At 49.7% G+C, this 13428-nt stretch overlaps 1 protein-coding gene across 1 annotated transcript in view; it reads right to left on the bottom strand.

The window, feature by feature from the left end:
- Positions 1–1238: 1238 nt before the first annotated feature.
- ZNF609 (zinc finger protein 609) overlaps positions 1239–13428 on the bottom strand; it is a 233154-nt gene continuing 220964 nt past the window's right edge. The window contains exons 6-11 of the mRNA XM_060151810.1: positions 10472–12812; positions 8664–9030; positions 6952–7127; positions 6487–6703; positions 5935–6013; positions 1239–5625 (exon numbers count right to left, since the gene is read on the bottom strand). Of these exons, the coding sequence (XP_060007793.1) occupies positions 5940–6013; positions 6487–6703; positions 6952–7127; positions 8664–9030; positions 10472–12812 (3175 nt within the window). The 3' untranslated portion in view covers positions 1239–5625; positions 5935–5939. The remainder of the gene's footprint in view (positions 5626–5934; positions 6014–6486; positions 6704–6951; positions 7128–8663; positions 9031–10471; positions 12813–13428) is intronic.

The following is a 13428-nucleotide window of genomic DNA, read 5'->3' as shown; positions in this document are numbered from 1 at the left end:
GAATAGGGGCTATACATACCAGGATCCAAGCCCTTCTTAGTTTTTGTGTAGAAGGCTGGGTCCTGAAACTGGGTTTTGGCTTTCACATGGAGCTGCCCAACATTCCCATTCCTGGGGGTGTCTGAAGGAAGCGGAACACACCTTCCCTAGGAAGGTAGTTTTCTCCTTTTGGAGCCCAGTGCCGTAAGGCATGGCTGCCCTTCCCCTGTACCACCAGCCTGATGGATAAGCTCTCAGTGGCATTGGAGGGGGCTAGAATCCTCTTCACCTATGTTTTGTTTTTTAATTTCTCGCCAGTATTTTTTTTCCCTGTTGCTTTTCTGTTTTCCCAAATGAAGTGCTGGGCATGTTTTTCCACCTCCTACAGCTTTAGAACTGTTTACTTACTTTTGAGCTGTGGCTGTCTTTACATCCTCTGAGTCTTTGGCCTATTTTCACATTGTTCTGTGTGGAGCTTACCTGTGTTTTCACCCTGGACAAGTCATTAATCTTGGACTCTACCTAATACTCATGAAAAGGAGTTCAGCACCTCTACCCCACACGGTATTAGTAGAAAGTCTGGGCCTGGGGACGTCCCTGACGGTCCAGTGGTTAGGAATCAATCCATGCTTCCACTGCAGGCAGCACAGGTTCGATCTCTGGTCGGAGATCTGATCCCACATGCCGTGCATTGCGGCCGAAAAAAAAAAAAACTTTGGGCCTAGAGATGATTCAACTGAAATATGAAGGGCTTTGAAGATGTCTTCCACTGAGCACATAATCCTTAGAGGTATTATAAAGTCCGTGACTGAAAAGTGGTCATTACAGTGAGATATTTACAACAGAGGTCCACATGAATGCTGACAATGGCCAAGTTAATGTAGGCAGTTTAAGATTCTGATGTTAAATTCAAACCCAAGGAATCTATAAGGCAGGGAGGGATAAGGAACCAAGAAAAACAGTTCTCATCTGCAAAGCTAGCGAGTGGACAGCAAACGTGCCTGAGACTTTGCTGCCATCTGCTGGTGGCTCCTCTTTAACACAGCCAGAGTTAGAAAGGCTGAATTGGAAACCCAGGCACTCAGCTAAGATTTCTCTTTCAAAAAGAAAAAACTTCTGCTAGGGTAAGACCACTGTCAGGAAAGAAATATGGTACCCAAAAGCTGCAATTAAAAAAGCAACTTAGAAGGGGAAATATTTTGGGAGTGGGAGGGTGGAGTAGGATAGGGGAGATATGTGAAAGGCAAACTAAGTCTAAATTTAAGAACAGGGACATTAAAAACTTTATTCAATAAATACAACAAATAATAATTTAAAAATATACTTCAAGTCCAAAGCCAATTAAGAAAAGGAAGTAGAGAGATAGGGGAAAAAAAAGGGGGGAGGAGGAAGTCAGAGGAAAAGGAGAAAGTTCAAGAGGTGGAACAATGGTTTTGGTTGGGCTGTGTTTCCGAATGTACCACCCTTTGAAATTTGATCAAATGCTCTTGACCCATAAGCCCTTAGCCCTTGTTCTGATGGGGTAGCCACAGGAGTTCAGCGGCCAGGAATGATTCTCTGGGCTGTGGATCAGAGCAACTCTGGAGGCTGGCATCTGAGGGAGTGTTAGAGGCTAGTTTCCCACTCAGTCCTAAAAACCATCTGATCTAATGCCCAAGCAGGTTTAAGAAGTAGTGCAAACTCTTAGGCAGAGAGCTCCCAGCTGCATAGTTTCACAGGTGAGTGTCCAAAGCCAGGGCCTCTGGGAGACAGGTCCCAGAGTACCCAGGGGTCCAAAGCCACTTTGGTGAATGGGATCTATGGGAGAAGACAGGAGAGGCCAGGGCACAGGATAAAGCTCCTGGGTAAGCCCGCGGCCAAGCTGGAAAATACTGCTGGGCAGGAAAGAGCTGCAGGGCAGGTAATCTGGACACTGATTCAACAGCTTGCCATCAGCCAGGGAAGGTGGAGCTGAGGATGCATATGGAGCAGGACCAGGAAGATCAGGAAAGCTGAGGGAGAAAAGTGAGGAGGAAAGAGGAGGCAGCTCAGCAGCAAACTCCAGGAGAAATAACCAGCAGCCCTCACAGGTTTGTGATTGTCTCTTAAAAAGATTTATTTTCTCTTCTTGCCTGAATGTACAAAGGCAAAAAGAGTACAGTTTGTATGTATATATATATATTTATATATATATATATATAAAAAAACAAGGAACTTGGTAATGTACACTTTACAGAAGGGAAGAATCAGGAAGACTAAAATTAAATCCAACAGAGCAATGCCAGTGGAACAAAAGCTATGAACAGCAACACTGCCCCTCCAGCCCGGGCCTCCAGCTCGCCCCAACCTGCTCCCAATGGGGGGCTGAGCACCAAGGCAAGCGGGTGGGCTGGGGCAGGAGGGGCTGGGGACGGGGCCTGGGAGGGGCTTGATCCCAGGAGGGGCCCATGGCAGAGGATCATCGGAAAGCTTCCTGGGATGCCCTAATAATAAAACAGATAACAAAGGCCCAGAATTATGGGGCCAGCTAGCTGCCCAGTTGAATCTTGGGGGCATCAGAGTAGACACTGAGATGGTGGTAGGGTACATGGGATAATAAGTGGCGTGGGTGACCTCAAAGCCCGTATACAGTAACACTCTAGCCCTTCTGTTGTCTTACCCTCCCACTCCCGAGACCAAGCCCTTCCACCCCCACCTTGGAGCCTGGAGAGAAGAGGTTCAAGAAGCATCATTTCACTTCATGGGGTGCCGTCTTAACCCTTCTGCATGTGGTCCTTTGACCTTGAGATGTGTGGAGAGGTTGAGGTAAGAGAAGGAAATACACATGTATACATACATGTACAGGCAGGGAAAGGGGATGAGGGGAACTGGCACAGCTTAAATGAGGAAGAAGCAGATGTGAATCCTAAAGAGCAGCTCTCCAGGCCATGGCTGTCCTACCTGGGGACAAGGCTTCTTCCCTCCAGCTTCTCTGTGGGGCCTGGAGGAGCAATGTCTGTCAAAAGAACTGGGCAGGGGTAGCTCAGAGAGAGCCTTGGCCTGGTGGTCTCGGCCCTTAGCAGCCAACACTTCCAGCCTTTGCTGGGGTAAGGTGGGTGGGAATCCTTGAGTGTCTCATCCCTATGACCAGGTCATGGGTGCCACAGTTTCCCCCTCTGTGTTCTTTCTCCCCACGGAGAGAGGTTAGGGGCGGACAGCAAACCCTTCACTCAGTACTCGTTAAGGGTCTCTCTTTCATCCATCAGTGCTGCTGTTCTGTGTTACTTCAGGGAGGGAAGACTGGACCTGGCAAGGATCGGGGACCAGGAGGATCAGGGATCAGGCGAAGGCAGTGCCATTCTGCCACTGCTCCTTTTACCTGCTCTTCTGGGCAGCTCAGCTCCTGCCTTTCAAGGGAGACTTGGATATAAGGATCAAAGAGCCAAATGTTTTTTAAGGAAAAAAAAGAAAAAACTGTTCCCTTCTGCAGAACCCAAGGATGCCCTGCTAATACAGAAGCTCTTCTTCTCTGTTACAGAACAAAGTGGAAAGGGGCCATGCCTGCCCAACAGGAAAGAAAATGACTCCAAACCGTTTCTTCACAATATGTACAGAGCACGCTGTAAAAGCCAGCGCCAGATACAAAACACACAACAATATTTAAAAACAAACAGGAACAGAGATGGGCCTTGGCTCCACCCGACAGAGTCTGGGAGGGCAAAATCAGGCTGAAATTCAGGTGGGATTAAGGTGTCCACACCAACGACCTCCATGGGTAAAAGGGAAGTCACTGCTCAGAGCACTGCCTGCTGGGGCATCAGGAGGCAGAAGGACTGAATGGGGAAGGGAGGCTGCCTGGGGCCTGTTAAGAGGTCTAAATCAGTGGGGTTTTGGGGAGGGCTCAGAACCCAACTTGAACAAAAACAAGGACATGGAAACCTAGAGGAAAGGTCTATAGGTCAGAGGGGCTCCTCTTGGGCAAAAGACCCTAAGCCTCTCTAGAACAGGGCTCTGGGGATCTTGGAACGCAGCTTCCACTGGGCATTGTGCTTACTGTCTTTCATCTCCATGCCCCAAACTGTCAGAGCCAAGTCCCTGCTCTTAAATGGTCATTTTTGGCACTCTGGTCACAAACACCCATCTCTAACCTAGGTTGGTGTCTGTCAGTCTTCATCTCTCTCTCAATCCACAAGGTCAACGAAAGACAGGAGAGGAAGAAGACAAAGGGATGATACGTCAAAAACTAAGAGCTAAAGCTCCCCACACCTTGGGGAAGAAGTGACTCCAATAAAGCTACCAAATCACTGTCACCTTCCCAGTGACACAGCATAGAGCCTGGACTGGGACTGCATTTCTAAGGAGAGCAGAGAAACGTCTCTGCCTCAAAGCACAGCTCCATGACTACACTCTGTGGCTCCAAGGAGTAATGGCTCGCATGTGTTATCCCAGGGTCTAAGGAATAGATAATCTCCCATGGTCAGTAGCCCCTAAAACAAAAAAGTGTGTTACAAAAAAACACGGCTTATATTGGCACACATGGGGTTACAGGTTGAGCTACATAAAGTCTTGTAGTTGTGTACAGAGAAATTGGGCTGTATAGACTTGTGGCCCTAGATGAGGAGGATACTCAGATGGCTGCTTGGACAGGACATCTCCTAGAAGGGCTGGGTGCTCCCAGGGCCTGCCTCCTGGCTTGCGCTCAGGTGACCTGGCAGACTCCAAAGCTCCCCATGCTGGGGGAGACTATTTTACCTGCCTGAGCCTTAAGAGCCAAGCAGTGGAAAAGAAGAGGAAAGATCAGTGTGGGGATCCCCCTGGGAAAGGCACCAAGGGGTTGGGAGGGAGGTGAGAAAAGGGCAAGGAGTGGGGGCTAAGCAGCAGCAGGGCTTAGTGGGGTTGCAGCTTCTAGTTCACAGACTCCAATTCGTGCTCCAGCTCAAGCTCTCGCCCGGAATCCCCGGGGAGCTCTGTGCTGGTGTTGGGACCCCTGGCCCTCTGCCTGACAGGCAGCCCAAGGCCATGGTGGGGCAAATGCCTAGGTCTCCCTTTCCAGGCTGGGCTCTGAGCGTTTACATGTGCTCATGTGAGACGGGAGAAGTCTTCATGTTTGAAGACCTTGTTTTCACAACTGCAGAGAAAACAGCCCCCAATTTCTTTCCTGAGATTCTAATCCCTCCATGTGCTGCCAGTTCCCAGGGCCCAAACCACTGGGGAGATGCAGGGTCTGGTGATGGTGGTAATGATGGTGAGAGGGGTATGGCTGCTGTGCTGTCTTCAGACCTTACCCAGTGCTCGGGGGTCCCTCCCTGGGGGGCTTGGTACTGCTCCGGCAGCTGACCAGGGGCTTGGGGAACAGACCAGTGACTTCTCTGGGCTGAGGCCCTGTTCCCCTGGTTGCTCCCCGTGCCTTCACCTCCACAGAGGCCACAAGAGTCACTACTGTGGCCAAGAGAATAAATATTTTTGCTAAGTACCGGCTCTCCAGCTCCTGAGGAAGAGGGAGGGTCAGGGAGTCCGGGGGTCTGGTGGAGGCGAGATAACCAAGGGTCTGCCTTCAGTCATGGTGGGAGCGGCAAACAGGATGATCAATACCATTTAACTGATGTCTAAATGGCACCTCCAGCACCTCCTTGGGTGAGCCAGTCTGGGCCCGTGAAGCTGACTTTATCCGGGCACTTGGTGTTCTTTCTGCAAGGGAAACATGGACAGATAACCAGGCATTCAGCCCGCTGGTAAAAAGAACCACAGGGTGGTGCTCCAAGAAAACGAACTGCAGAGGAGGCCAGTCCTGGTCGCTAGGGAAGACGTGTTCCACAGCTCCTCTCAGAGGCAGATGGCTTCATGGGAGACTTATACAAGAGGCTTGCCCAGGGTTCTGCCATTTCCAGACCACAGCCCACAGAGCTATCCTTCACTGTGGCTCTGCAGGGATTCTGTGATCCAGGTATCACCTATCCCTGCTCTCTAGGTGTTGCCCCAAATTAAAAAGTTACTTACCATTCTCACCTCCGAGGGGGTGGGTAGAGTGAAGGAGTGGAGCCTTGCTGGCTGGCAACAATGGCTGTAGAAGAAAGCCCTGAGTGAGAAGGAGGATGTGTTAGTGTGGGACTCCCAGACCCTCCCCTTAAGCACTCTCCCTTTTTGCCAGCTGAGTGGGTATTGGGAAGAGCTTCTCCTTAAATTCCTAGCTCCACTGAGTTCTGGGGTGCTGACAGAAGAAAATCTGATACTTGGATAGATACAGCGGCTTGGGATAGATAGTCAGGCTCTGTTTTTCAGTTGCTTGTTACTCTTTGGCTGTGGGAACACCTGCTCCTTATTCTTCTGAATATCAAAGCCAATTTTCCGGAGGAGTTTGAGAATCCCCAAGCTCCAAGGGATGAAACAAATGTCATGATTTTACTGATTGTCTGCAGGAGGCTAGGACTATGGACAGATGAGACGCTCAAGGGAAAAAAGGGGGGGGCGGTTCTTGCCAGGGGCCCCCTGCTATGGGCAGTGCTACTGGGATGGAGTAGAAAGGATAGGAAGTGGGGAAGTGAGGCTTACCTGCTGCATAGGGTAAGTTGTACTGTGCTGGGAGCAGTGAGTACCCCAAGTGGTGGTGGTGGTGGTGTGTGGACATCAGGCGCTGAGAAGGGGAGGTTCGGGGCCGGTCAACACTCCTTTCACCCCCGCCTGCTCCCCCGACGCTGCTACAGCTGCCACCACCCCCAACCGCCCCACAGCCTCCCCGATCTCTCTCCTGAGAAGTTTTATCACTTATCTGGAAAGGAAAGCAGACACAAAAGCTCTACTGTGAGACACATACATGAAAGCAAGATGCCCAGAGCCCACATTACAGCTCCTTAAAGATGCAGGTCACCTAAGAATCAAGGAGGTGCCTGGCAGAGCTATTGTCAAGTCAGCCAAACCACACTGTGGTTAGGACTTGAACTAGTCCATCCTCTCCCAGACCCTGGATCTGGCCTTATTTGTCTCTGACAACAGTCAGTGTCACTGCACTTCCCTCACCGTGGGAGACTTGCTCTTGTAATGACTGGCATGCTGCTGCAAGAGGTCCAGGGCTTTGGACTCTGAGCTGGATTTACAACTGACACTGGGGCTGGCTCGTGCCTTGTCAGCATCTTCACCCCCTGAGACCTTGCTGCCATACGGGGAGAAAGAGTAGCTGGAAGGCAGGTAGGAACCTGGGGAAGAGAAATAAAGCAGTCAAAGAAATGGGAGAGGGAGAAGAAACTCTGCTTCAGTGAGCCTGGTGAGGCTCAGGCTGAGATATTTTCTACTGCAGTGTCTTCGGGCTGAGACTCAGTGTGTACTTCCTTCACTGAGCTCTAGAGGCAAACAGCTAAGGGATATTAGGAACATGGCCCTCAGTTTCTGGGGAACCAACTTCCTTAGAGCCCCAATCTCAGATTCATCTTGGAGAGGTGATACAGTCATAGGATTTGAAAGATATTGGATATGGAGATGTCCTTGGGCTCAAATCCTTCCTCTACTTACCAGTTAGGTAACCCTGAACAAAATTAACAAATTAATTAGCTCAAATTAACCTTCTGAGCTTCAGTTTCTTGACCATCAAAATGAAGATACCAATACTTATTTCATAGGATGACAGAGAAGATTAAATAAGATAATGTACATAAATCACCTAGTCCAGTGCCTGGCACAGAGCAGGTGCTCATCAAATAGAAAAACTTTTTATATAGAAGGATTGGGGTAACAGGAGAAGGGAATACTACAGGATGAGACAATTTCCTATCTCAGTTTGAAAAGCTTAAGTGTCCTACTTAGTATTTGCCTTATAATGTCAATATCAAGCCTATTTCAGCTGCTCTCCTATAGGGAGGTGGGAGCTCCAAGAAGTCAAAGAGTCTTCCACCCCAGAAGCATCCCACATGGCTCTTCAGGCAACAGAGATCAGTGAGTAAAGTGAGCCTTTTCTTCTAACAAGTTAAAAAACACTTTAACTCCTACCTTGTGCCTCCCTCCCCAAGAACTCATGGATGGCAGTATAAAGAGTTTATCTGTCCCAGACTGAATCTTTCTAGCTGGACTTACCCCCAGTATGACTTCAAACTGCTCTTCCCCTCACCAACTGCCTCCTGACCTTACAGCTAAACACAATTTTGCAAATGAATACATGCACTCTCCTGGGTTGAATTTTATTTGTTCCACGGTTCTCTCCTTGCTACAATTAAGTTGTAAGCTCCTTGAGGGGATTGAGCTAGTCTTCCGCTATTTCTTTTGTATTCCCCACAGTGCCTAGCACATTGCAAAATGTAGAGTATGTGTTTTTGTTTGTTTGTTTTTCTGGCCATGCCCCGAGGCATGTGGGATCTTAGTTCCCTGACCAAGGATTGAACCTGTACCGGCTGGGACCACCAGGGGAGTCCCTAGAGTATGTGTTTAGAAAATCCCAGCTGAGGGAAGACGGCTCTGGTAGAGAGGGGGTTTTGCCTTTAGTTATCCATAAAAATTGACTGTAGAGTCAACCCTCTAGCTGGTGCAAGGGAGGGAGAAGTGGTCCCACAGACTGTAAGTAGGGGTCATTCAAGGAGCTCAGGATTAGTGCCCACTTCACAGAAGGCCACATTCAAATCAGAGCTGTCATCTACCTGAGCCTCAGTAAGCCTTAGAGCTGAGCAAGAAAACTCTGGATTCGAAATCTGTGCCTCATTTACCTTCCCACTGAATGGAACAGCAGCTGGAATTCGGTGCCGTACCTGGGTAGTTCTGCATCATCACGGCAGGCATACCCCGGTAGCTGGGGTGGTTGGGGTCATAGGACTGGCTGTAGGAGTAGCCGTGCATGTAGGGGATGTAGGACTGGTGCTGGGTGAGGGGAGAGGACACAGGCACGTGGACACCTGGTCGGGGCTCCTTGCTCCCGAGGCGGGATTCCTCAGACGTGGGCAGCTTGCAGTCACTACTTGTGCTTTCCTTCCCGTCCTCCTTGGGCACAGAGTCCTTACTCCGACTCCTTTCCTCCTTCAGTTTGCGGTCCCGCTCCTCCTTCCACCGCTCATCCTCTGACTTGATGTCTGAGTACTTAGCAGGATAAACATATGTCCACATCCGGGGCTCTGCTTCCTACAACAATCACAGAATGAGCTCTGAGCGTTTTACAGATTTCAAGCCCAATGTCCCCGTAGAAACACCAGAGCAGATAATACTAGACATCTGGGGCACAGCAGGATCTTGGCCTCTACTGACCTTTGTTTAAAATCACCTCTGGTCCCTCCTGCTTAAATGCCTGTCTCCTCCCCCCATAAAAGGAAATAAGATGTGGTGAAAGAAAGGGAAAATCTACCAGTGGGTCTTCTCTAGGCGAGAACAAGCATTCTGGGGAAAGGACTCCTTGACTAGAAGAAGCCGTTCCCTTTCCAAGGATATTTAGGTGGTTTCCCTTCTTCAGAGCAAACTCAGGGGCAGAGAGCTACAGGTGCTGCCCCGCTCAGAGGAGGGTGGTCTAACTGTGGCACAAAGAGGGAAGGGGAGACTTTCTAAGTCTGAGGAACAGAGCAAAATGTAAGACCAAGTTCTTAGTTCTAACTCTGCCTAGAAAACCTTTTTTTTTTTTTGCGGTACGCAGGCCTCTCACTGTTGTGGCCTCTCCCGTTGCGGAGCACAGGCTCCGGACGCACAGGCTCAGCAGCCATGGCTCACGGGCGCAGCTGCTCCACGGCATGTGGGAGCTTCCCGGACCGGGGCACGAACCCATGTCCCCTGCATCAGCAGGCGGACTCTCAACCACTGCGCCACCAGGGAAGCCCCTAGAAAACCTTTTTGAGAGTAACTCACTGTGAGTTGTGTACTTCTGGCCTACTTTAAAAAATGGAGAGACCACCATTAACTCATTCCATAGGAACCACACAGTGGAAGAAACACTGGACTAGGAATCACTAGATACCTGGGTTCCAGTTCTGGCTCTGCCAGTTAAGCCTCAAGTAATTCCAGACAAATCAAGCTAACTTGCCTGGGCCTCTCTTGTCAAATGCGAAAAACACCTTTTACTGGTGTAAAAAGTGCTTTTTTAAAAAAAAATGTTAGGGCTTCCCTGGTGGCGCAGTGGTTAAGAATCCGCCTGCCAACACAGAGGACACAGGTTCAAGCCCTGGTCCGGGAAGATCCCACATGCCATGAAGCAACTAAGCCCGTGCGCCACAACTACTGAGCCTGCGCTCTACAGCCCACGTGCCACAACTACTGAAGCCCGTGCACCTAGAGCCCGTGCTCCGCAACAAGAGAAGTGACCGCAGTGAGAAGCCCGCGCACTGCAACAAAGAGTAGACCCTGCTTGATGCAACTAGAGAAAGCCTGCGTACAGCAACAAAGACCCAACGCAGCCAAAGATAAATAAGAAACAAACAAAAAAAGTTAAAATGATTTACCAAAGTAAAGAATCCGTAGAATTATAGATTTATTCTGCAAATCTGTATTCTGTTGATGCCCTACAAAAGGACAGCCCTGATTTGTGAGGAAGACAGAAAAACTATCAAACGTTATTTCTATTTCCTTCCAGAACAGTTACCTGTCGGTACCAGAGTATTGGATCCACCTCTGCCTGTCGGCCACACTCGGCACCTGTCTTCGCCTCAGAGGCCTCCTTGCCTAGGTGGCTGGCCTCACTCAGCTTTACTTTAAGTCCTTCCGGGGCCTGGCTGGGGAGCTTGGAAGAGTCATCCAACTTGGGAATAATGACTGATTTGGCAGGGTCAGTCCCTTGCTCCTTGGCCTTCCCGGGTCCTGACTTCACCAGGTCTGTCAGGCTGGGGGCCTTGGTGAGACTTGGTGGAACTGACGGCTTTTGCTTCCATTCTTCCTTGAGTGCTGCCTCCCGCTCCTTCAGGCCCATCTCTGCCTTCTTATCCAGTCCCCGCTGCTGCTGCTCCAAGCTCTGCCGTTTCTGCTGTTCTTCATACTGCTGCCGGTAGGCTGTGTTAGTGCTCAGGAGGTGGGTGTGGTAGCTCTGGTCGCTGTAGCCATAGGGGGGCACATAGGCATACTGGTTGTAGTACAGGGACTGCATGTACATGTTGGGACGTTGCTGGATGACGGAGGGCTGCTGACTGGAACTGCTCAGCTCTGGTTTCTTTTCCTCACAGGCATCGTTCTTCACTTTACCCTCTATGCTCTCAGGCTCCTCATCCTTTTTTGTCTTCAGGGCCTGGCTCTCCACTCCTGCCTGGCTGCTGGGGTTCAGAGCCCCTGGGCTGGATTGTGTGTAACTTGGAGAGTAGTAACTCTCAAAGCCTTGGTAATATGGTGAGTCTTTGCTCTGTGGCTGAGGGGGGAAAAGGGTTTTCTTGGCCCCGTCCTTAGCCAACTGTTCAGGGTCCTTTGATTTGACGCTTTCCACTTTGCCCTCCCCATCCTCCCCTGCATCAGAGATGTCAGAGTATGCAGGGCTGTTGGTTTTGACTGAGCTGGCTTCAGCCCCATTCTGGGTCACTACATGTAAGGGGGTCATGGGCTGGGTAGGGGTAGTGCTATCTAGGCGGCTACAGCCTCCAATTGAAGGGCTGGGAGCATTGTCCGTGAAGCTGTAGATCTTGTCAGCTTCCGCCTTGATGCTAGCCAGTCGGCTCTGGTGGGGGTCTGAGGAGCCATTTAGGAGCACCTCCATCTTCATCCCATCTCCTGATGATTCCCTGAATGGGCTTTTGCCTTCTTCTGCTCGACACACCTTCCCAGGGGTCAGAGGACTTTCAAGTTCCTTTGAAGATTCCTTCTTTTTTTTGTCTTTCTTTTTCTTGTCCTTGGCTGGAGTCAAGGCAGGGTTGACTGTGAAAGGTTCTCCCATCACAGTGGGCTTGGGCTGAATGGGCTTCAGCTGGGGGCTGTTGGGCATGGCCTGGACCACTGTGGTGGTCAAGCCTGAGGAGGAGCCTGGGCTTGCTGCTGTGAAGGTGGCTGTCTGGAAGGTGTAAATCTGCTGTGGGGGGATGGCAGGGGCAATGGGCCGGGCCGACTTTAAACTTTTGGAAGGAATCTTTTCAGGTTTCAAACTAGAGGGCTTTTTACATTTTTCTTTTTCCATACACTTCCTTTCCAAAGACTCAAAGGCGTCATTGCTTGTTTCATCCATTACTGAGGGTCCATCATCAGAGCCATCATTGGATAAGGCCCCGAGATCTGGGTCCCCTTCCCCACTCAACTTTTTCTTACAGAGGCCTTTCGTGCTGAATTTGCTTGAAGGAGAAGGGCTATGGGGCTCTATGAGCCGAACTTTGGGGGTAGCGGAGCGGGCAGGGGACAAGGAACCTTTTTGTGAGACAGATGCACCATTGCAGCTCCCGAGGTCTGCATGTAGGGTGGGCTCCTCTCCGTACTCACTGTCTCCATCTGCTTCTGGCTTGCTGTCGTCATCTGTATGGGCATGAGCTTGGTGGTACTTAAGTCCATTGATGTGCTTGTACTTTTTGTTGCAGTTTGGGTGGGGACAGTCAATCAGGACTGGGGAAGGACAATTTCTGTCTAGAACAGTGGGTTCCACTTTGGTCCCAGGGAGGGGGCCAGTGGCTGAGCCCATGGAATTAGTACGGACACGCTTGCTCCCTTTGGAGTCCTCTGAGCTAGAATTCAGCTCCATGTCTGAAAGGGGTTTGTTTTTCCGCTTAGTAGCTGAGGAAGGGCTGGCCTTGACATCCTCAGAGGTGCTGCTGGCAGCTGGGCGATGTTCCGAAGAATTCTGGCTGCCCCGACGGCCTTTGCTATTGGCTCCTGCTCGGGTTTTGCTGCTACTGCTGGTCCCTTTGCTGTCAGAGGCTGTGGCTGTCTCATTGACAGGTGTGTTGCTGTTGGGACGCATGCGTTTGCCTCTACCCCGACCATTGCGCATTTCCAAGTCACTGGTGGGAGAGTCACAGAACCTTGGCAAATGACAAACACAACAGGATATTATTAAGAAAAAAAGCTATCTTCAAACCAGTTTAGCTGCAGCCTCCAGAAGAACTGTCCATATGGTAACTATCATTTTCAGTGAATATGATTTGTTAAAGGAACTTCTGAAAGCATGGTAACTGCATTAACTGGTGAGCTCCTAGAATGTTATCTGCATACTAACTATAAATTATTCCCCAAGATTTGGGTTCCCCTAACCCTGACAAACTGGAAATTAATATTAGGAACCAGCCGTAAAGTGCTATTCCCTGAAATATCAGTCTTACGGCCAACTGCAACTTTGAAAAGGTCCTTGTGAAACCCAGACTGTCTAGTGGAGTTTATGAAACTGAAAATGTTTTCGAGTTTAAACTTCTGAGAGACAGCTACTATCAAAAAACATCATCAATGAATGCTTATTCACCTGTAGTCAGATTCTGGCCTTGGTCTCAAGGTGACTGTAGGTAGAAGCCAGAATTCAGTCATTCCAGATAAAGGCTTAAATAGGATCTTCTCACCATTCCTACCCATTGATTTATTCTTCTTGAATGCCAGATGAACATAATGCCTTCCCTTGTTTCTATAACATAACTGTCCTTTAAAAGC

The sequence above is a fragment of the Lagenorhynchus albirostris genome, chromosome 1, assembly GCF_949774975.1.
Source record: "Lagenorhynchus albirostris chromosome 1, mLagAlb1.1, whole genome shotgun sequence".
Lineage (NCBI taxonomy): Eukaryota > Metazoa > Chordata > Mammalia > Artiodactyla > Delphinidae > Lagenorhynchus > Lagenorhynchus albirostris.
Note: the sequence above shows the minus strand (reverse complement) of the source record. Positions and strands in the feature narration are given on the sequence as shown.